General features: G+C 36.2%; 1 protein-coding gene across 1 annotated transcript in view; it reads left to right on the top strand.

The window, feature by feature from the left end:
- adgrv1 (adhesion G protein-coupled receptor V1) overlaps window positions 1-19,326 on the top strand; it is a 108,204-nt gene that overhangs the window by 78,470 nt on the left and 10,408 nt on the right. The window contains 3 exon segments of the mRNA XM_046841787.1: window positions 2,597-2,713; window positions 5,108-5,286; window positions 10,242-10,399. Coding sequence (XP_046697743.1) covers window positions 2,597-2,713; window positions 5,108-5,286; window positions 10,242-10,399 — 454 coding nt within the window.

Raw genomic sequence — 19,326 nt, 5'->3', positions numbered from 1 at the left:
AAAACTAATAGGTAGTGTGTAACACTCAACATGGTTTTAATTTAGAAGTATAACCCCTGAGTATAAAGAACTAGTCTCTTTATTGGTAGATATATTATTATTATTACTGAGACATGTTCAGGCACTTTTCTCGAGTACATGTACAAGCACAGTAGCAAGAGAACCTGAAAATACTTTTCTTAAGTTATTGGGGCCAAATGGCACAAATAATTTACACATTTTTTTCAGAGTTTACAACATTTTAAAACTGTGTTTCAAGATAATGATGTTTTCTTTCTCATTTATCTAGGGGAGTTTTTCCTTGCCACGGTCGCCCCAGGCTGCTCATCAGTGATAAATACACATAATTTACTTTCATTCTTAAGTCCTGTAAAGCTACTTTGAGACAATGTCCATTGTGAAACGCGCTATAGAAATTAACTTGAACTTAACCATTTGCTACCATAATAATTTTTTTGACTTAACACAAGTATGAACCCCTTACTCCCTGCTGTTGCTGGTTCTATTTGTTAGGGATTTTTAATCAAGCTGCCTGATGTACAAAGTAGCATTAAATAAAAATAAAAAAGTCAATTGCAGAGTAACCTTGTACAAATATGGGATGTTGTCTCTAAAATTGTTGTGAGGGAAAATCAAAAGAAAGACTCATGGACGCATTGATTAGAACTGTATATATGTTGAGATCGATTCTTCCCTCTCCTACCTCTATACCATTTGGGAATTAGAATGTAGGCTGCAAAACCACAGTGTGGAACAGAATGTGTGAAGACTTACACTGTTCCCTGGGGACACTTAGCACTCTGGACTTTGCTGGTATGTCCAGTAATGCTGTACTAAATTAGAGTGACCCTTTGTGCCTCATTGTTATTTATCCCAGCTTGAGTCACCTACACAAAATTACACACTCCAGACTGTGATCCAGTCGGTATTTGGTCCTTGGGACTTTCTGCCTTTGTCTTCCTGGATCAGAGCCTCCCACATGCAATCGAGTTACTCACCGCTGTTAGTAATATGAACAGGAAGTTGGCAAACCTTTTTGAAATAACTCAGCATTTCCAGTTTATGCAGCAGTTCTCTGAAACCCTTTAAATGTTTGGCAGCTTATTGCTGTAATCTACTGATCTGGGTACATTGTTTTATTATAAACCGAGATCCCTTCCAGACTACAGCTGTGTTCTTTTTCTCCCCACCAGCTACTTGACGTTAATATTAACGTCATCCAGTCTTGCTTTGATTTTGAGTAATTTTCTTTGTTTTTAAGGTCCCCCACACAAATCTGTATTTTTTTTTATAATAGTGTGTGGTACTTTGTAATTCAGAAAGAAATACACTTCTCATAGTGTGAAGTATTGTTAATATAATGTGGTGACAGGGTGCTTATGTGTCATAACACTACAACTATTAGTGTAGCTTATTATAATGGCATTTTACTATTTATATTCTGGACCCATTTACAGGTCTGTTATGTTCTTATTCTTTACACTGCAGAGAGGTGTAAAGCAGTGCCATTAACTCTATAGGTATCTGGGTGTATAACTTAAGTAGGCATGAACTAAACCAGAAAGGGTTTATTTTTTATATATATAATAATATGAACCATACACCTGGAAACACTGGAAAACATTATAGGAAAACCCCAACTGTAGGAATGTCAGGAGTGCCAGCATGTTCCAGGAAATCAGAACAGCCAAGTGTCACAGATGTGCACTGAACTGTTATTTTAATCCAGCTTGTGCAATTAATATTTTTGTTTTGTTCCTACCTGAAACATTTTTCTATTGATTAATTTTTTTTTTTATTTCATAAAACATCAGTAGATACATTTAAAAGCCCTTTGTCTTGACCAGGTAGTACTAAGAAGGAATACATGGTTACATGCTTCATGCAGTGACTCAAATTCACGCTGATGAATGAAGTCTTTTTTGTTACAAATCTGACCACTTAACATCATGAAGGTTAAACTTCAGATACCAAAGCCATCAGATCAATACAAACACACCAAATATATCACCATATTAACAGTACACTGTGCCATTCACCCTGATGTGGCCAGAATGAAATTTTTAGTATTAAGAAAATCTGATTAGCCAGCAAACTGGTTATGATCAAAGCCATTGGTGTCACATTGTTTAGTTTTTTATTTATTTATTTGCAATTGGATGTTTAGCCAGAACTTCATTTCATAAAGACATTTTTATTTCCTACATAAATGAATATAGGCCCTTGTTCAGTTTAATATATATGTGATATATGTTTATATATTGTTCACTGTTATGTGTCCAGGTAATGAGTTCAAATCCCAGCCACACCAGACTCCTGGGCCCCTGAGCAAGGCCCTTAACCCCATAGCTGCTCAGTTGTCTGAATAAGAAAAATTTAAGTCACTTTGGATAAGGGCATCCGCCAAATGCCATAAATGTTTCAGCTCTGCATTAGACAGTATAATGCCCTGTAGAATGCTGGACAAAATATGTCTTTGGCCTCATGGTCTCCTTTGTGTGAAAGAATTTATGCTGAAATCTCAACTATAAACAATATTTACACAAATTCCACTTTTTTATGCATCAAAGTGTCTCCCTCTCTTTTTTTGTCTCAGATTTGCTTCCTCGTATCAGCATTCAGAGGGCGAATGTTCTCAGATGACAGCTGTGCAACCCTAGGCCTCTTCTTCCACTACTTCCACCTCACTCAGTTCAGCTGGATGCTAATTCAGGTGAGAGCCAAAAGCTGTGATTCTCATTCAAAACATGACCACAGGAAATCCATAACAGATTGTCTTTGCATTAAGCAACACTGCATTACAAAACTAACTAACGAGTTAATCTTTTTTAGTAGAGAGAAACTGTAATTTATAACCTTATACATTTTTATTTGTAATTTGTAACCTTAATTTGGGTGTCTACAAAAGGAAAGAGAAATGAAAAGCTGATTTTTTTTTCCTAAGGCTCATTTTCAAATGTTTATCACATGTCGGTTATGTGCCTTTGTTTATCTTTGACTTTTTTTCTTTCACCCCTCTGGACATATTAGTAGGAAATTACACTTCTCAGAATTTCAATGAACCTCTGGCAGTTAAATATCAAAGGCATCAAAGAACAAATGTTTAGCGACCTCCAAACTTCTAGTAGTCTATATGTTATTCTTGGCCTGGCTTAACTCTGATACATCAAAGTTTGAACAGGAAAAGGGCCCATTCACTCCCTGTCCTACTTCTCAAATGCGTGTTTTTACACAGTCTCTTGCACAAGTTCAGCTACGTGTATTTCTGCTTGCATAGCATTTCTGAGGGAGTTGTTCAGACGTGCTTGCAGCCACCGCTCACAAATCCTCTGCCAACTCCTGGAGCACCTTCTGTTCTTCTACTCTTCTCTTCCATTAACTAATTTTAGAATTGATGGCACCTTATAGGCTAGATTTTTAAGCAAACCCAAACTATAGTCCTCTGTCTAATTCACTTTGTGTCTTATTAGGTCACATTACTCTGCACTCTGTATATTTCCTAGTGTTGAAATATACACATTTGTAGTGTTGTCATTCACATTTTTTGCCCTCTTTTTCTCCCCTTGCTCAATTATATTTTTTCCATCTCTCTGTCCCTTGCTTTCTGTTTACTTTTTGTGAACCTTTTTTTCTCCTTATCTTTCTGTTTGCCAGCACTACATTTCCATCTCTACTTTTAAAATGCAATCAATGAAGCCCATTGATTTGAGAGGTCCCTGCCTTATTTATGAACAAATATTAGTGTCTAGCCAATGACTGGCTGAAGTTGCTTCCAATAAATCATAGCTGGTTTGCAGAGAATCTTCATGGCATGGTAACAGCCATATGATGTAAATGCATAAGGGCTGTGTAAGCATCGTCTAGCTTTCATTGAGTTTTGCACTGTTGAATAACACAACACTATTGATTTTCTCCTTTCAGTGACTCTTGTCCAGCCCAGCAAAAAAAGTTTTTAAAGTGTCAGGTTATGTAATCATTTATTGGTTGTAAAATTTCTGGATTTGGCTTCATCTGTGATACATGTTGAAGTTTTTCATTTGTGTTTAAATAGCCTGAATTAATACCTGAATACGTTTTACATAGTCTTACATTGTGTGTGTGTGTGTGTGTGTGTGTGTGTGTGTGTGTGTGTGTGTGTGTGTGTGTGTGTGTGTGTGTGTGTGTGAATTATTTCTCCAACATTTACTATAAAAGTATCTTTAAATTCTTTGTAGTGTGCTTTCTTTTGCTATGGACTACAATTTCAAATACAAAACATAGCAGTAGCTTAGTGGTTGAAAAACTTCACTTTTGATTGAAAGGTTAAATTAATTCCCAGCCACTGTTGGCCCTTGAGCAAGGTTCTTAACCCTCAACTGCTGAGCTGTAAAATAGATAATTGTAAGTTGCTCTGGATAAGGGTGTCTGCCAAATGTGTAAATGTAAATGTCAATAATCAGTGTGGCCTTTTATGCTCATGTTATACCAGACATGATACACAAAGGCACAGTTTGAACTTTCATTAACTGACACTACAGGCTAAAATATAGTCATGTACTGATAAGGTTATAATTCCTAAATGGCACAAGAAATATTATATTTTACTGTTTCCATCTTAGGATAAAAAAAATCTTTGTGTGCAAATCTTATGAAAAGCTGTATTGTTGAATGTAAAACTGTGATACAAGCAACAATCAGAGGTGGACGAAGTACAAAAAAATATACATAAGTAAAGATACACTAGGTAAAATATTACTTCATTAAAAGTAAAAGTGTTCAATTTAAACATTCACTTGAGTAAAGGTAGAAAAGTATATATTTGTACATGTATTTGCCTTTAAATGTATTTAAGTATCCAAGGTACTATATATTATTATGGCTATATTTCCTATTTGTATTTTTGTCACAAGACTTATAACTTTAATATAAGTTTATGTGTAAAGACTCTAATGTTAGACGTATACACATACACATACACACACATATTTTTGGTTTTCAGACTGCAAGTAACTTACAAGTAAGAAGTACTTTTTTTTTTCACTTCCCATGAAATATTTGGAGATGTAACAAGAAGGGTACTTTGGTCACATTTACTGATTTTATTCATACTGTATGTCCTTTTCTGCAGGCTGTTAACTTCTGGCAGACCCTGGTGATGAATGACGAACACACAGAGAGACGCTATCTGCTTTACTTCCTGCTGAGCTGGGGACTTCCTGCTCTGGTCATCATTATTCTGGTCACGGTGCTGCTCGGCGGTTATAGTTGGAGCATTCATGATGTCTACGGACTGGTACAGGGAGAGCTGTGAGTAAACTGAGTCCAGAAGTCCAAATCCAAGTCTTGTTTTTATTTCATCACTTATTACAAAGCAACTCGTTCAAATCACAATACATGAAACCGTGTTGTACAGACTATGTTTTAACTTGGGATTACACAGGATCTTTGTGCCCAAAGTTGTAGTGATGGTAAATTATTTACAGAGATCATTACTAAGCCTTAAATTCTTAAAGACACTGTAAATGAATTAACAATTGCATGAAATACTGCACAAGGCATCTGACAAATCATTTTCGAGGCAAAGTAGATAGTGTATAGAGAGGATTATTAAACCTTTAAATTCAAATATAAATTATTTTAATGATTCCTTAAGCATTAATAAATTCCTTTAATTTCCTCAAATTTTTTAATCAGTTTCAGTTGAATCAAATTTTTGAGAAGTGTTGAAATAAAACAAGTTCATGGGAGTGGACTATATAAACACGTGTCTCACACCAGATTACTGATTCACACCTGGCACACACACACACACGCACACACACAAAAGCAAACTGTAGACATACAATAGTTTTTTTTTCCAACCTTAAATCATTAATTCCATGTATACTGAAAGGCAGAATAATGTATTCTTTTGTTTGTGCAAGAAATGCTCTCCCCATAATGAATGGAGGTGGGTACTACTGTTTGTAAGTAGGGGTAGTGGGGCTATTTTTAGTTGCACTGTGGTTATGAGGTCGACAGCCATGACTATGTATACATTCAGTTTCATCCCCTCCCAGGCTTAGGTAATAGTTGAGAGCTTTAGTTCCTCCTCCCTCTTTCTGAACAACATTTGTGCAGTCTCCCGCGTGGCTACATTCCCTGCCTTTGCCGGAAAGGTAAATAACCCTCTCTCTGAGAGACAAACAAGTGATGTCATCTCGCCTGATCTCACATGGCATTTCAGTTCCCACCTCTTCACAGAGAAGCAAGTTTAAAGAATGTGTTTTCAGACAAGCAGCCAAAGTATGTACCATGTCTCAAAGAAGCTTAATACAATACAAAAAAAGGGGTTCATGCTTTCTTGTTAAAAAGAAAAACAGGCATGTTGATAGAACAGCTATGATTAAAATGTACTAAGGTACTTTACAGAACCAGTCAAAAGTTTGGAGACAACTTCTCCTTCAGTTTTCTTTTTTCTTCTATTTTTTTTATATTATACATTAATTCTATAACAGCCAAACTATGAAAGAACATGTATGAATAAATGCAGTAAACAAAAACATGGTAAATAACCCAGAATATGTTTTTGATTTTTCAGAGTAACCACTTTTTTGTTTTGACACCTTTTGAGACCATTTTTTGCACACTCTTGGCATTCTCTTAGTCAGTCTCATAACGTAGTCACCTGGAATTGTTTTTCAACAATCTTAAGGAGTTCCCAGAGTTGTTGATTGTGCCCGATCACTCTCTGTAAGTCTAACAAAGACACAGCGGTGAAAAATCTAAAATGTCCATTCCTTGTGTTTCTTGGCCAAAGCAAGTCTCTTCAGCTTGTTGTTCCAAAATAATGGTTTCTTTCCCATTACTCATCAATGAAGGCCTGAAACTTTGAACAGTGGATGGTAAAATATCTCTGTCACTTGAACGCTGAGAAGCATTTATTTAAATCAGCAATTTCTGAGGCTGGTAATACTATTTAACTTATTCTCTGCAACAAAGGTAGCTTTTGGTCATTCCCATCCTGGGATGGTCCTCATTAGAGGGGTAGCTCAGTGGTTAAGATATTGGACTTTTAAACAGAAAGTTGTGCGTTCAAATCCCACCAACATTAAAATACTTTCTGGGTTGTTTAACACTCTTTGTTTGCTGCACATGTGTTCATTTATAGTTTTGATGTCTTCAGCATAAATGTACAATGTTGAAAATACTAAAACAAAATAAAGGAAAACCACTGAAGGAGAAGGTGCATGCGAACTAGTACGGGAGATATTTAGTCATTTTCTAAATATTTAGAATTGTTGCTCTAAAAGCTAAATTATAAAGTATATATGCATGCATAAAGCTTACAAGCCACCAGAATGGTTTTAAAACACCATAGTACAAAGTCTTTGTAATTGTCCTACAACAATGGACATAATTCCCCTCAAATGGCATCTTAATGATATTGGAGGAGATTGCTTTCTACATCATTGTAACTGTGAACTCATCAAAAACATTCAGTAAATCCTCAATCTCTTTAAATGGGAGTGTTAATTGAGACAGATTTTTTTCATCATAGAATGAAGGTAGAGTCAAAATGAATTTGAATCAGTTTGCTATGATGGTTCCTTCTAGGATGGCAAACGGACCTATTCTAGGCCAGCAAAATTACAAAACATAAAGTCTCTGTTTTTTCTTAATTTATCACCAGTCTGTGTATTACTTTTTATTTCTAGCTATGCAGAGAAAAAACATATTTTTTGCTGTGTCAATCATTTTTTACACCTTTCCGGTCTGGAAAAGAACAAGTTTTCTGACTGTATAGTTTCTCTGTACTTATCTGATTAAACATCCCACTGCCAAAAGCTCTTTGCTAATACTTGAATTGAAGTCTTGAATAATTTTTCTAGCCAAATATGTTTGGTTTAGGCAAAGAAAATTTGTTTGCTGCTCAGTGGATGCTTAAATTTGATAGCATAAATACATAATGTGAGAGAAAACAGTACAAAACCTACAGACTTGAGTAAAGGTATTTTACTGTAGTATTAATTCACCTGATCTGGAAAGTTACACAGCTAAGATTACCTTCACCATTTTCTGGTGAACAACTACTTGAGTAATTACTTTTGTTTATTGAGTGAATTATGCTGAATTGAACATCACCTCTATTATCAAAAATATATGCAGAAAGGTAATGTTAGCTGGATAACTAGCTTGCTGTTAGAGTTTTATTACCTTAAAAGGTGTGTTAGCTAGCTAGGTAGCTCATGTGAATCCATGAATACTGTATACTGTATTTGAGACAACAGCCAGTCGAACGTCAGTCTTACATTGGTAGGTGTGATACACAGCAGTTATGAAATAAATCATAATCAAAATCATGTGACTAGTCTAGCTTACTCAGCTAATAGCTTACCTGCACGTTTCCACAGGTTGGATCTTAATTGCCAATTGCTTGGTTTTAATATTTTTCAAATCATGATTGTGATATTTTGCAATTAAAGATGAAGATACTTGATCATTTGTACCAGGGATGCTGATCTGTCTCTACTGTCTCAGGAATTGCTAAGTATTTATTGTCTTTGTATTGGCATGAAAGCTACTTTATTTCGATTAGGTATTGAAACTGAATTGTTTAAAATTTACACATTTCCACATTTGCCTGAGCCTACACTAAATATTTTTTCTGTGAAACTACTAAAATTTAAATGGCTGTTTCAGTAAATCATGTACTCAAGTACTGTAACAAAAGCCCATGTAGTTGATTGCTTTTCACCTCAGCTAATGATACACTATGAAAGGATGTCAAGACCTTCTCAGGTGTATAATTTTGCCTTGATTTTTCTATTTAGTTACAGTTTGAATGTAGGAGGTCAGGTTTTATTAAAAGCCAATCATTAGTCATTCATTCGAGTTTTATTACAGAGCCCTTCATTCCCTACACTAATATTTATGGCATTGTGATTTATTGTAGGAGTCAACACAATCGTGTGTAAACTAAATCCCAGAAAAGCTTTTCAAATCACAGGTGCTTTTCAATGCGATAATGCCTGTACATTTGTCATGCAGTATGTAAACACACATTTGAGTGGAAAGTATTTTGTTTACCCATACAGTGATTAAGAGCTTGTTTTCCTCCTTTCACCACTCCCTGTGCTGGTTTATCGGGCAGTGTACGTCAGCTAGCTTTCTGTGACCTCTCTGTTTTTTTAATCTGTCCTCACTCTGTCCTTCTCTCCACCCTTTATTGTTAGGCAGCAGGCCTTGATTAGTTACTGCACTACCTCAGCATCAGCATTGAGACTGTACCATATTTAATTGTCAGAGAATAAAGCAGTAACTTGTTTATTTTTGCAACTTGGAGAGTAAATTATTAAAGACAAATACCAACCCAGTTCTTATTTTGCTTTAGGCATATTTGTGAATCTGAAATCTGTTTAAGGATTATACTCAAGATCTTCCACTTCAACCCATGTAAACCATGTGTTCATAGAGCTCGCTTTGTGCACAGGGGCGTTGTCATGCTGGAAGAGTTTTGGATCTCCTACTTTAAATGAAAGGAAAATGTAATGCTAGCATAATGCGTCTTTAGATGTAGTAGGTACATGATTGTGTACCCCCACCTTTGTGGTAACATTTCAAGGAAGAACCACATATAGCTGAAAAAAGGCAAGTGTCCCAATACATTTGTCCATACAATGTATAATAGAGCAGCAGTATCCGAATTTTCCTAGTCAGGAGGTCTTATTAAATAGTATTAATAGGAGATATTAACTAGAGAAAGGTTTTTCAGCCTTCCATATAACTGTTAGCATTCTTTGAATTCTATTAGAGATAAATTGTGATATTCATCCGTCCCCTATAAAAAGGACTCTGGGTTTATTTGGTAAGCTGGTTCATCCCTGTGAACGAAGGTCTGTTCCTTTCTATTTGGACATCCATCAAGTCAAAACAACATCAGCACCCATTGCACTCCCCAAGCTTTCCCATAGCAAAGGCCAGTTTGAGGCGTGTTAATTGCACAGTGGCGAAAAACAAGTGCAGATTGAAAGAAATTCCTGAGATAAAATCGGAGGATGGGAAAGTTTTTGCGAGAAGTGTAGTGTACTTAAAGTGTAGCTACTCAGAAAGTGAAATTCAAGCTAAAAACTTTGAACATTGAGTCTTGTTCTCAAACCCCAATTAACAGCCTTGACCTTAAGAAGACACAGACACACAGTTATTGCATATAACACACAGATATATGTTCAATAATGAAGGCCATTTTAAATATGACAGTTTGTTTCTCTGTCTTTATGCAGGTGTTTCATCCCAAATGTGTACACAGCTCTCTGTACAGCTGCTTTTATTCCTGTTAGCTGTGTAGTGGGAGTGTTGGTGGTCTTCATCCATGCTTATCATGTTACACAGCAATGGAAAGCCTATGATGATGTCTACAGGGGCCGAACCAACAGCTCAGGTGTGTGTGCACATTACATCATCTTTAATGATTTATACACTCATCAGGCACTTTAATAGGAACACTTTTACGCTGTTGGAATGAGCCGGCGTAAAATGTGGCAAATCATGCATAAAATCATGCAGATCTTTGTTTCATGTTGAAACTGACCATCAGAATGAGGAAGCATTTGCTCGATATATATACATACAATACAAAAACTTGAACATGAATCTGCGTCTACAGTAGTCACAGGCTCACTAGACAGTTAAAACTTTGCTCACTAAATGGCAAGTATTATAAAATCATTTATATATAAATATGCACTTTATGTGTTATGTGTAAAAACTATTATTTATATTGATATTATTTAGTATATTGAAGTATTTAGATAACTAAGTACATTAAATACCTCGTCACTTAAAACTATAATCATCCCTGTTCATGCCATTGTTGTAGCTTTTTATTTTTCCTGTATTACATTTTACTTGAATTGACCAGTCTTATTCTATAGTGCAAGAATTTTCCTTAAGAAATTAGCCTCTAAACCAATTGTTGCCCTTTAGGAAGTATTGATCCATGTTCTTATTATTCATTAAAGCTGCTAAACTCTAGCTTTCTCAGGAATAATGCTAAACCATAAACACACAGCTATTTTAACAGTGGACTACAGACTTGTCACTGTGACTGCTTTGCACATACCATTCTGCTCCTTGCACATGCACGCACATACACACACGCACGCACGCACGCACGCACGCACACGCACGTATTCGCTTTGACTTATGAACCAAGACCTCAAAGACTATAAACAGCTGGCAAGAACAAAAAACATCTTAGCCTGCATTTAAACAGTTGTGTTTGATTATTCTTTAAACGAGAACAGATTTATTTATGTAGATATGACTTTGTCATGGACATCAGAATTAATTTCTGGTAAATTGTTAAATCTTCTGTTCAACATTGACCTAGGCTATCTATATTGAGCACATTTTGAGACCAAAAACACTAATAATTCATCCTATCTTCATAGTTATTAGCAATATAGATAATATTTACTGAAATAAAATAAAAACATAATATGCCAGATTTCACATGCTCACGTACATCTCATTTTCCACTGTGACTGAAAATCGAAAAGCTTTGTGTTGAAAATAACTATTCTGGGCATTGTTTCACATAAAAATCAGCTTCAGCAGAGCAAAAGGGATAAATTATTGTCAGACGCTAATACACAGATGCTTCCAGACGCCCTTCTGTCTGAATTGACGAGGTCAGTAGTTGACTCAGCTCCCCGTCAGACATAGCGCTGCTGATTCAGCACTCTACAACATACAGACCTCTCACTTGCAGAAGTAGCAAGCTTATGTTCAGGGCAACCTGTGTGCTTCTCTTTTCTTTTTAATCATTAGTCTCTATAACCTGCAGAGAGCTTGAGCCAAGGCTTGCTCGATGTACCCTGTTCAATTGAAAACTGTAGAAAGAGCAGCTTTACCCTTGAGATTTGGTGATAATCCAAATTTTAGTTTAAAAAACATTCTTCCTAACTGAGCAGTGATCTAGCCTTTGGGAAGGGATGTTTATTGGGAGCTCTCTGTGGAAGTAATTACTATATGACAGCTCTATTTAAAGACTTAATTTGCTGTTTAGAAGCGTGAGAGTAATGGAGAGCTTACAAAATATAGATGTTCTTTGGAAGCTTCCTGGACTAGCAGCAAATATTCCCCCTATCTCTGAGATGTTTGTTTATGTCTAGTCTTCTGTAATGATCTGTAGCCTAACTGTTATCACCCTGTCAGTTTGCTCTAAAAGCAAACAGAGACAAAGAAAGGTTTGATTGCATGAAGAAAGGCACAATAAACTAGAAACCTTTGTTGATGTCTACTGCAAGTATTGATTTTTCTAGGGCATTAAGGTCACAGTCACAATTTCTTTAGCTCAGAATGGCGTAAGGGCGTCCTTGGATTATTAGCACAAAATGGACAACAAGTGACCCTTTGATTGAAGATAAAAAGGGGTTGTGCTATTAGCTGTAGTTTGCAGAATAAAAATAAGGCTTGATCACCATACGATACATTTTTTGTTATGATATTTTCAAGTCAATTGAATTAATTTTTATTTGTATAGCGCTTTTAAAAATGAACATTGTCTTAAAGCGGCTTTAGATAGATAATGTGGTGCTAAAAAAATTATATGTTCTTTATAAGTGTAAGTTTGTCCCTGATGAGCAAGCCGGTGGCGACTGTGGCAAGGAAAAACTTTTTTGGCCTTTTCTCCAGGGTGTTGGTTGTTTTCAAAATATAGTACCATAAAAATCAGAAAAGTAGATGGGAACTCGATCAGTAGCATCATCTGTGGGGGTATAAGAAATTAACATTAACAGATTTAGAATAATGCAATTGTGAGTAAATAAACAATCTGTACTACAAACTTATATGGAAATCAGGAATTAATGAATACCTGAAAAACACTTACAGTAAAAATTAAATACATGTATCTTCCTTCCAAGCATGTAAAACAAGGCTTTTGGAGCTGTAGTTCCTTATATTTATTTATTTATTTATTTATTTATTTATTTATTTATTTATTTATTTATTTATTTATATTTTCAGATAGTGAGATGCATACCCAATGGGTTGAGGACACAATTTCATTATAGTTTTCAGTATTTTGTTTTGTTGCTAGGTGATGAATTTTAATAGTTGGCTGGATCTGGAGCAGTAGGGTGGTGTAGTTGTTAATATTGCTATATCATATCTCCAGTGTGCCTGGTTCAAACACAGAACAGCTTGTTGTGTTTGGAAATGTCCCTGTGTCCCAGTGGAATACCTCCAATCTCTAAAAAAAAAAAAAAACCACACTGGAAGGCTGAATGACTTTTAAAAATTATCCCCTCTTTTTGAATAAATGTTTGCGGGTGCATGGTGGTCTGTGATAGACTGGTGTCCCAGCCATTATGCGTTCCCCCTGATGACTGAATCTGAAAAGATTATCTATTATACTTCTGTAACTCTGTCAGATTAGCTGACATGTTTTGAATGCGCACCAGTTTCTTGTTTCTTCTCCCCATCCCACACTTTGGCACAAGATATAAGCATACCTGAGGTTTTACTGCTGTACTTATCTATAGAGTCTTCAGAGTATCTCTGAAAGTCCCTTTTCAGCTGTACCTGCTTTAGATGCAAATAATCTGTGGACTGACCTACGTTCTGACGTCAGATCAGATCAGATTGCTGGATGTAGTTTCAGGTGCTAACAAGCCTGGAGGCCCTCTAAGCCAGAGTTACCCTGCATACCTGCTGTGTTTCTGAAAAAAAAAACTTTAGTAATGCTATTAGCACAGCTATGTAAGAGGAACAGGGCAACCTACAGTAGACAGTGTTTATGGCTAGATATCTATAACTGAATAAAGGGCTTTTTGATAGAGAAAAGAACATTGTTATGACTGTAATTGTACTTTGAACTGAAATTGCTCTTATCTAGATTTAACTGCGAACATTTGCAGGTATGTGAGGTAGGAAAAGAATTTAAGCGCTTTGGTATATATATATATATATATATATATATATATATATATATATATATATATATATATATATATATATATACTCCTATAGTTTTAGATTCATTCATTATCCCATCTTGTACATTGTTTTGACATCAGCATTAAACCTCTACATTGAACTAGCTAGAAATATAGACATTTTACCCTCAGGTCAGACATTTTTATTTTTGATTATTTGAGACCTAATCAAGTCAAAACCAATTCAAGTATATATGTGTTATATATTCTATATACTCTGTTTGTCTTCCAGGGTTTAGAAGACCATCTGTTTAAAATTACTCAACCATGGTGCATTTATGAGCCATTTAATTGTTTCTATTACACACTATGTGCACTATATAATAAAGCAGTTTAGTTCTGCAGTTACGGATTTCCTTCTATGGTAGCAGCAGAATGAAATAAAGGGAAAGCCAACCGAGAAATCTGCTTTGTAGTGAGCATTCTCTGTAGAGAACATTCATGTAATGTACTGCATCTTTACCTTGTTCAGTCATTAGCCTTTACAACATAAGCAATAAACAGAACAGGAGCAATAAGAGCTCAGACTGGATGGGGATATGCTTTTTCCATTTTTGCTTTAGTTACTGTGTACTGTTACACAGCATCTGAAGCAAAAATGGAAAAAGCACAATGTTATCTGTTTAGTTGTCAAGACGAGTTGTTCTTGATTGCATCTTTTTTGGATGTTCTTCTACCTTTGTACCACATTTTCTGGAATGCAAACCTTGAGGCCTACACAGTAAACACAATCGTTCAAGTTCATTGCAGGGACATGACGCATTGTTAAACACGGAGGACTCGACATTTTCGTGAACCTGCTTTTCATGCTTTGCGTAACGCTTCAGCAGTTTTCCCCATAAAGGCAGCAGGAATTAGGGAACATAGTGTCTAAAACATCTGCACAGAAACACTCTCTATATACCCCGCCCGGGAAGAGAAATTAGATGTCTAAATGCCACATCCATTCAGCTCACATATCTAAACTGAAAGATAAATGCAGGAACAGAATCACTCTAATCCCTATTTTGGGTGTTGTCCTATACTTGATAATCTCTTACTTTATGTGAACTATTTTTTCAACACATCTTCCTCTTTCTAGTTTTGGTAATAACACATCAGCATTTTATATCATGGGAGATTATATAGCCAAGACTTCTTTAATGCTGAGCTAAATCTGAAATCTGAAAACATTTTGCAGTAGCGTCTGTACATTACGTCTTCCACAGATGCTGTTTTTTCTCTAATGCCTTTCTTTATATATCTCAAACTCTAAAATCTCAGATTAAGTGGCTTTCCATTCTTTTCACAATCACATTTTTGAACACTAGGAAAGCCTTTTTACTGGACTCAATCACACATATCTTCCTCAGCTCCCTGCTGCAGAAGTTTCTTTTCTTAGTAAAAACAGGATCTCTAATGCTGCTCTTGAAAGGAGATTTATAGATAACTTATAGAGCGGATCATGTGAGCATGGATTCTCATGGGTAAACATGTTTTCCTTTTTAAGAGGCGACACTCAGGTCTGTTCCGTCTGTGCAGAGAGATTACTCCTCAGGGTTTTGGGAACATGCTGCTTCTGTAGAGGCCAATTCCTGACCAGAAGAAAGGAATGTGCTTATAGAGGTGGAAAGCAAGGGTAGGTGACAAGGGAGGGAAGAAGGGATATTTTGTCTGAAGCAGATGAAAAAATAAAGGTGAGAAAGGGAAGAAAAGGGTTGATGGTGGTAAAAAACTGAAGAGGGTGATAGAAAGAGGTGGGTCAGATTTTACTGGTAGAAAATGGTTTAAAGGATGATTGACGTAAGTAGAGAGAGAGAGAAGCGTCAGAGCAGTGGAAGTAACACTTCAGTATTAGCCCAGTGAGTAAACACAGACTTTTGCGTCCTGTGTTCTCTGTCAGGTGAGGAATGTGTGACCAAATTTTCACATCTAGGTCCAGCCAGTATTACCCAGTCAAACTGCACAAACCTCAGAAACATAGTGGTTTTTTTTAAATCTGAAGTCAGCTGCATTAGTAGCCATGTCCTTCAAATGGTATTAGCCTCAGTGGATAACATTTTAACCTGAAAGGAATCTTGGTAGTTACTGCTTTCTGGTCACATTTTAGTCATTACACAAGTCACTTTTAGCACTTAATGTAACACCCAAGACTGCTGTAGGCTAATAAAGCAAACAGTAAGATAGCAATCAAAAGCAGTGGTGGCTTATCATGAATGGAAGAGTTTTAAAATTAGTAAATTTCATAGGTGTGAACAAAACACAGAAGTAGGTAACGTGTCTGCAGGACATTGTCACGTTTGCACGCTCCGCTGCAAGCGGTTATACAGTAGTACAGTACTCAGTCAAAACACAGGATGTCTGTAAACAAGCAAAAAAGCCACAGTGCTGCGTAGGGGACTGCTAAGAAGGGCAACAGAATAACCATGGAAGCAAAAGTAAAACTATTTGAGAGATTGCACTGAGGCAAAAATATGGTAGACTTTGTTCATTTAACATGCAAAGATTCTAAAGAATAAGGAAGATCGTAGGTAGTTGTAATTTTTGCTCTGCCAATGAGGTCAACAGGAATGTTTAGTTAGCGATAATATCAAGAGTAAAAATATTTTATTTACTCTATTTTTGTGTTGTTTTTTTTTAAGCATTACATTGTATATTTGTGTCGAAGGTGTATAAACCTCAAATTGTTGGACTTCCAAGCAAAACAGACTTATGAACATGCTCCTGGATAGAACTTGTCCATAAGTCAGAGACTTGCTCTATTTCCAGTCTATAATATTTCTGCATCTTTTGACTGGTAAACAGAAAAGCCGCACCATCATTAGCCAGGTCTTTTTTTAAACCGCACAAATCTTACAAATCTCGATTGTTATAGTTCTGCCTGTAACAATATTTGCTTTATAGATTTTTTCTACCAGATTCACAAATGCCAAATTAGATATCTTTTAAACAAGCAAACTACTTACGTGTGTTCAACAAACACCTCTATGCAGGCAACATGTTGATCCACCAAACCTTTCAGAGAACTCTGGTAAACAGAATAAGGAGGTTACATGCACCAAAATGGAAAAACGATTAGTCCCTTTAACAGAATAGGCACATCAGTAAATAGCTGCCTTTCTATAGAGAAAGAGTTTATGTCATGAGCACAGAAATTCTGTCCAAAATTCTGACTACCTAAAAACCTTACAACTAGAAAGCAGTTTATGAGTCAGTCTAGCATTAGAGTCAACATGTACCTCAGGCTTTATTGTGATCAAAGCTTTTTAACCCAGCAGATCTTAATGCTGGCAAATTAGCACAGAAACAAGTCTTTTATCAAAGCATAGGGCACTGCTACACTATGTTCTGAAAAAAAAGCATAAGTGATCCCTAATGATATTGGAAATGTCAGGGTCCTCTCAGAGATTCATTTGGTCCAGATGAAAGTTTATAATGGCAGCTGTTGCTTTTGGGTGCATGTATGTGTGTTGGTGATGGGAATGCCAATAGACTTCATGCTGATTCACAAGTTTAAAAAAGACATATGTGATAGAAGAGTATCTGCAAGAGTGGGAGGGAAAGTTTATAGGACTGTGGTGAGACCTGCGATGTTGTATGGTTTAGAGACAGTGGCATTGAGTAAAAGACAGGAGGTGGAGTTGGAGGTGGCAGAGCTGAAGATGTTAAGGTTTTCCTTGGGACTGACGAGGATGGACAGGATTAGAAATTAGTTTATTAGAGGGACAGCGCATGAGATGGTTTAGACAGAGGAGTGGACATGGGGTACATTGGTAGGAGAATGCTGAGGATGGAGCCACCAGAAAGGAAGGAAAGAGGAAGGCCAAAGAGGAGGTTCATGGATGTGGTGAGGGAAGAAATGCAGGTAGTTGGTTTGAAAAAGGCAGATGTAGAGGACAGGGGGGGTATGGAGGAGAACGTATTAAGTGGCGGAATTATTGTTATAATCTAACTTGAAATCATTCACAACAATGCCAGGGGTATAAAAAAGGAACTAGAGCTAGCGCAGTGTCGCTGTGGCTACTCACTCCGTACCAGAAATAAGATTTAGATTCTGCACGTATTAAAACACTAAATAATCTATAGCACTAGTGTTAACTGCTAACCAGGAAGATTCTTTAGCATTTTATGTTCAGCTTTAGGAATCTGATTTATAGTCTGATTTATTTAATTTTATTTAATCAGTAAAATTTTTGCCAATTTGAAGATGTGTATTGCAATAATTTGATTTATTCAATTTTATTTGTATAAAATATTTTAAAATAGTATTTTATTTATTATTTAACCAAGTAGGCATTTTAATAAAAAATTGTGTAAAAAAAAAAAAAAACTTTAAAATGTTGATCACAAATGTGAGTAATAATAAACTGCGTTAATAAACAAGTAAATTTATGTTTATATATTTGTTATATTTTTTCCTCTAACCATACCGACATTTAACTGAACCGTGACTAAAACTGTATGTACTTTTGTGTTCCGTTACACCCCTAGTATATATATTTCTACAGTCAGCGTTTGCTATAGGTAAGGGGAGTGATAGGCAGTGGTGGACGTGCAGCATTGAGATCAATAGTCTTAGACTACTGAAATGATTGATCAGCTAAAGTGTGCTTTTACACGTAGTCTGTCACTCCTTATCCACCTCATCAGGTTGTTAACGGCCGTGGAGCTGCTTATTAAAGAGGCCTAAGATAACACGTGTAACGTCAGGCAAGGGTCAAACCCACTGATGTCCTGACCTCTAGTTACATCTCTAAGATGCAAATGTGCACAGTTTTGTGAGACATGAAATGCTGATGTTATGTTGTATGCTATGTTGTGTTGTGTGATGTCATGTGATGTAATAATGTTTTTCTTTTATACAAATGTTTCTAATTACAATCTTTAACAAGCATGGCATAATTCTGGGTTACTAATCAGAAGGTTTGGTTTCAAGCCCCCTGTATCACCAAGCTGCCACTCTTTGGGCCCCTGAGCAAGGCCCTTAACCCTTAGTGCACCAGGGTGCTGTAACATGGCTGACCCTGTGCTCTGACCCCAACCCCTAACATGGCTGGGATATGTAAAGAAATAATTTGACTGTGTTGTAAAGAATGTGACAAGTTTAAAGCATCTTTCTTTCTTTCTTTCTTTCTTTCTTTCTTTCTTTCTTTCTTTCTTTCTTTCTTTCTTCTTCATTTACAACACCATTTGAGCTTTCCTATACTAAGACCAATCAAAGTATTTATTACTTTTCTTGATAACCTTCTCAAAATGCATTTGATTGATTGTCCACATTGGGCCAAGCCTTACAGCTACTGAGTAAAGGCTTCTAATTATGACTCTCGTAATTTGCCTTGCCAGTCATCTTGGGCAGCAGTCCCAGGACTATAAACATTCCCACTCA

The sequence above is a fragment of the Silurus meridionalis genome, chromosome 27, assembly GCF_014805685.1.
Source record: "Silurus meridionalis isolate SWU-2019-XX chromosome 27, ASM1480568v1, whole genome shotgun sequence".
NCBI classification, from domain to species: Eukaryota; Metazoa; Chordata; class Actinopteri; order Siluriformes; family Siluridae; genus Silurus; species Silurus meridionalis.
Note: the sequence above shows the minus strand (reverse complement) of the source record. Positions and strands in the feature narration are given on the sequence as shown.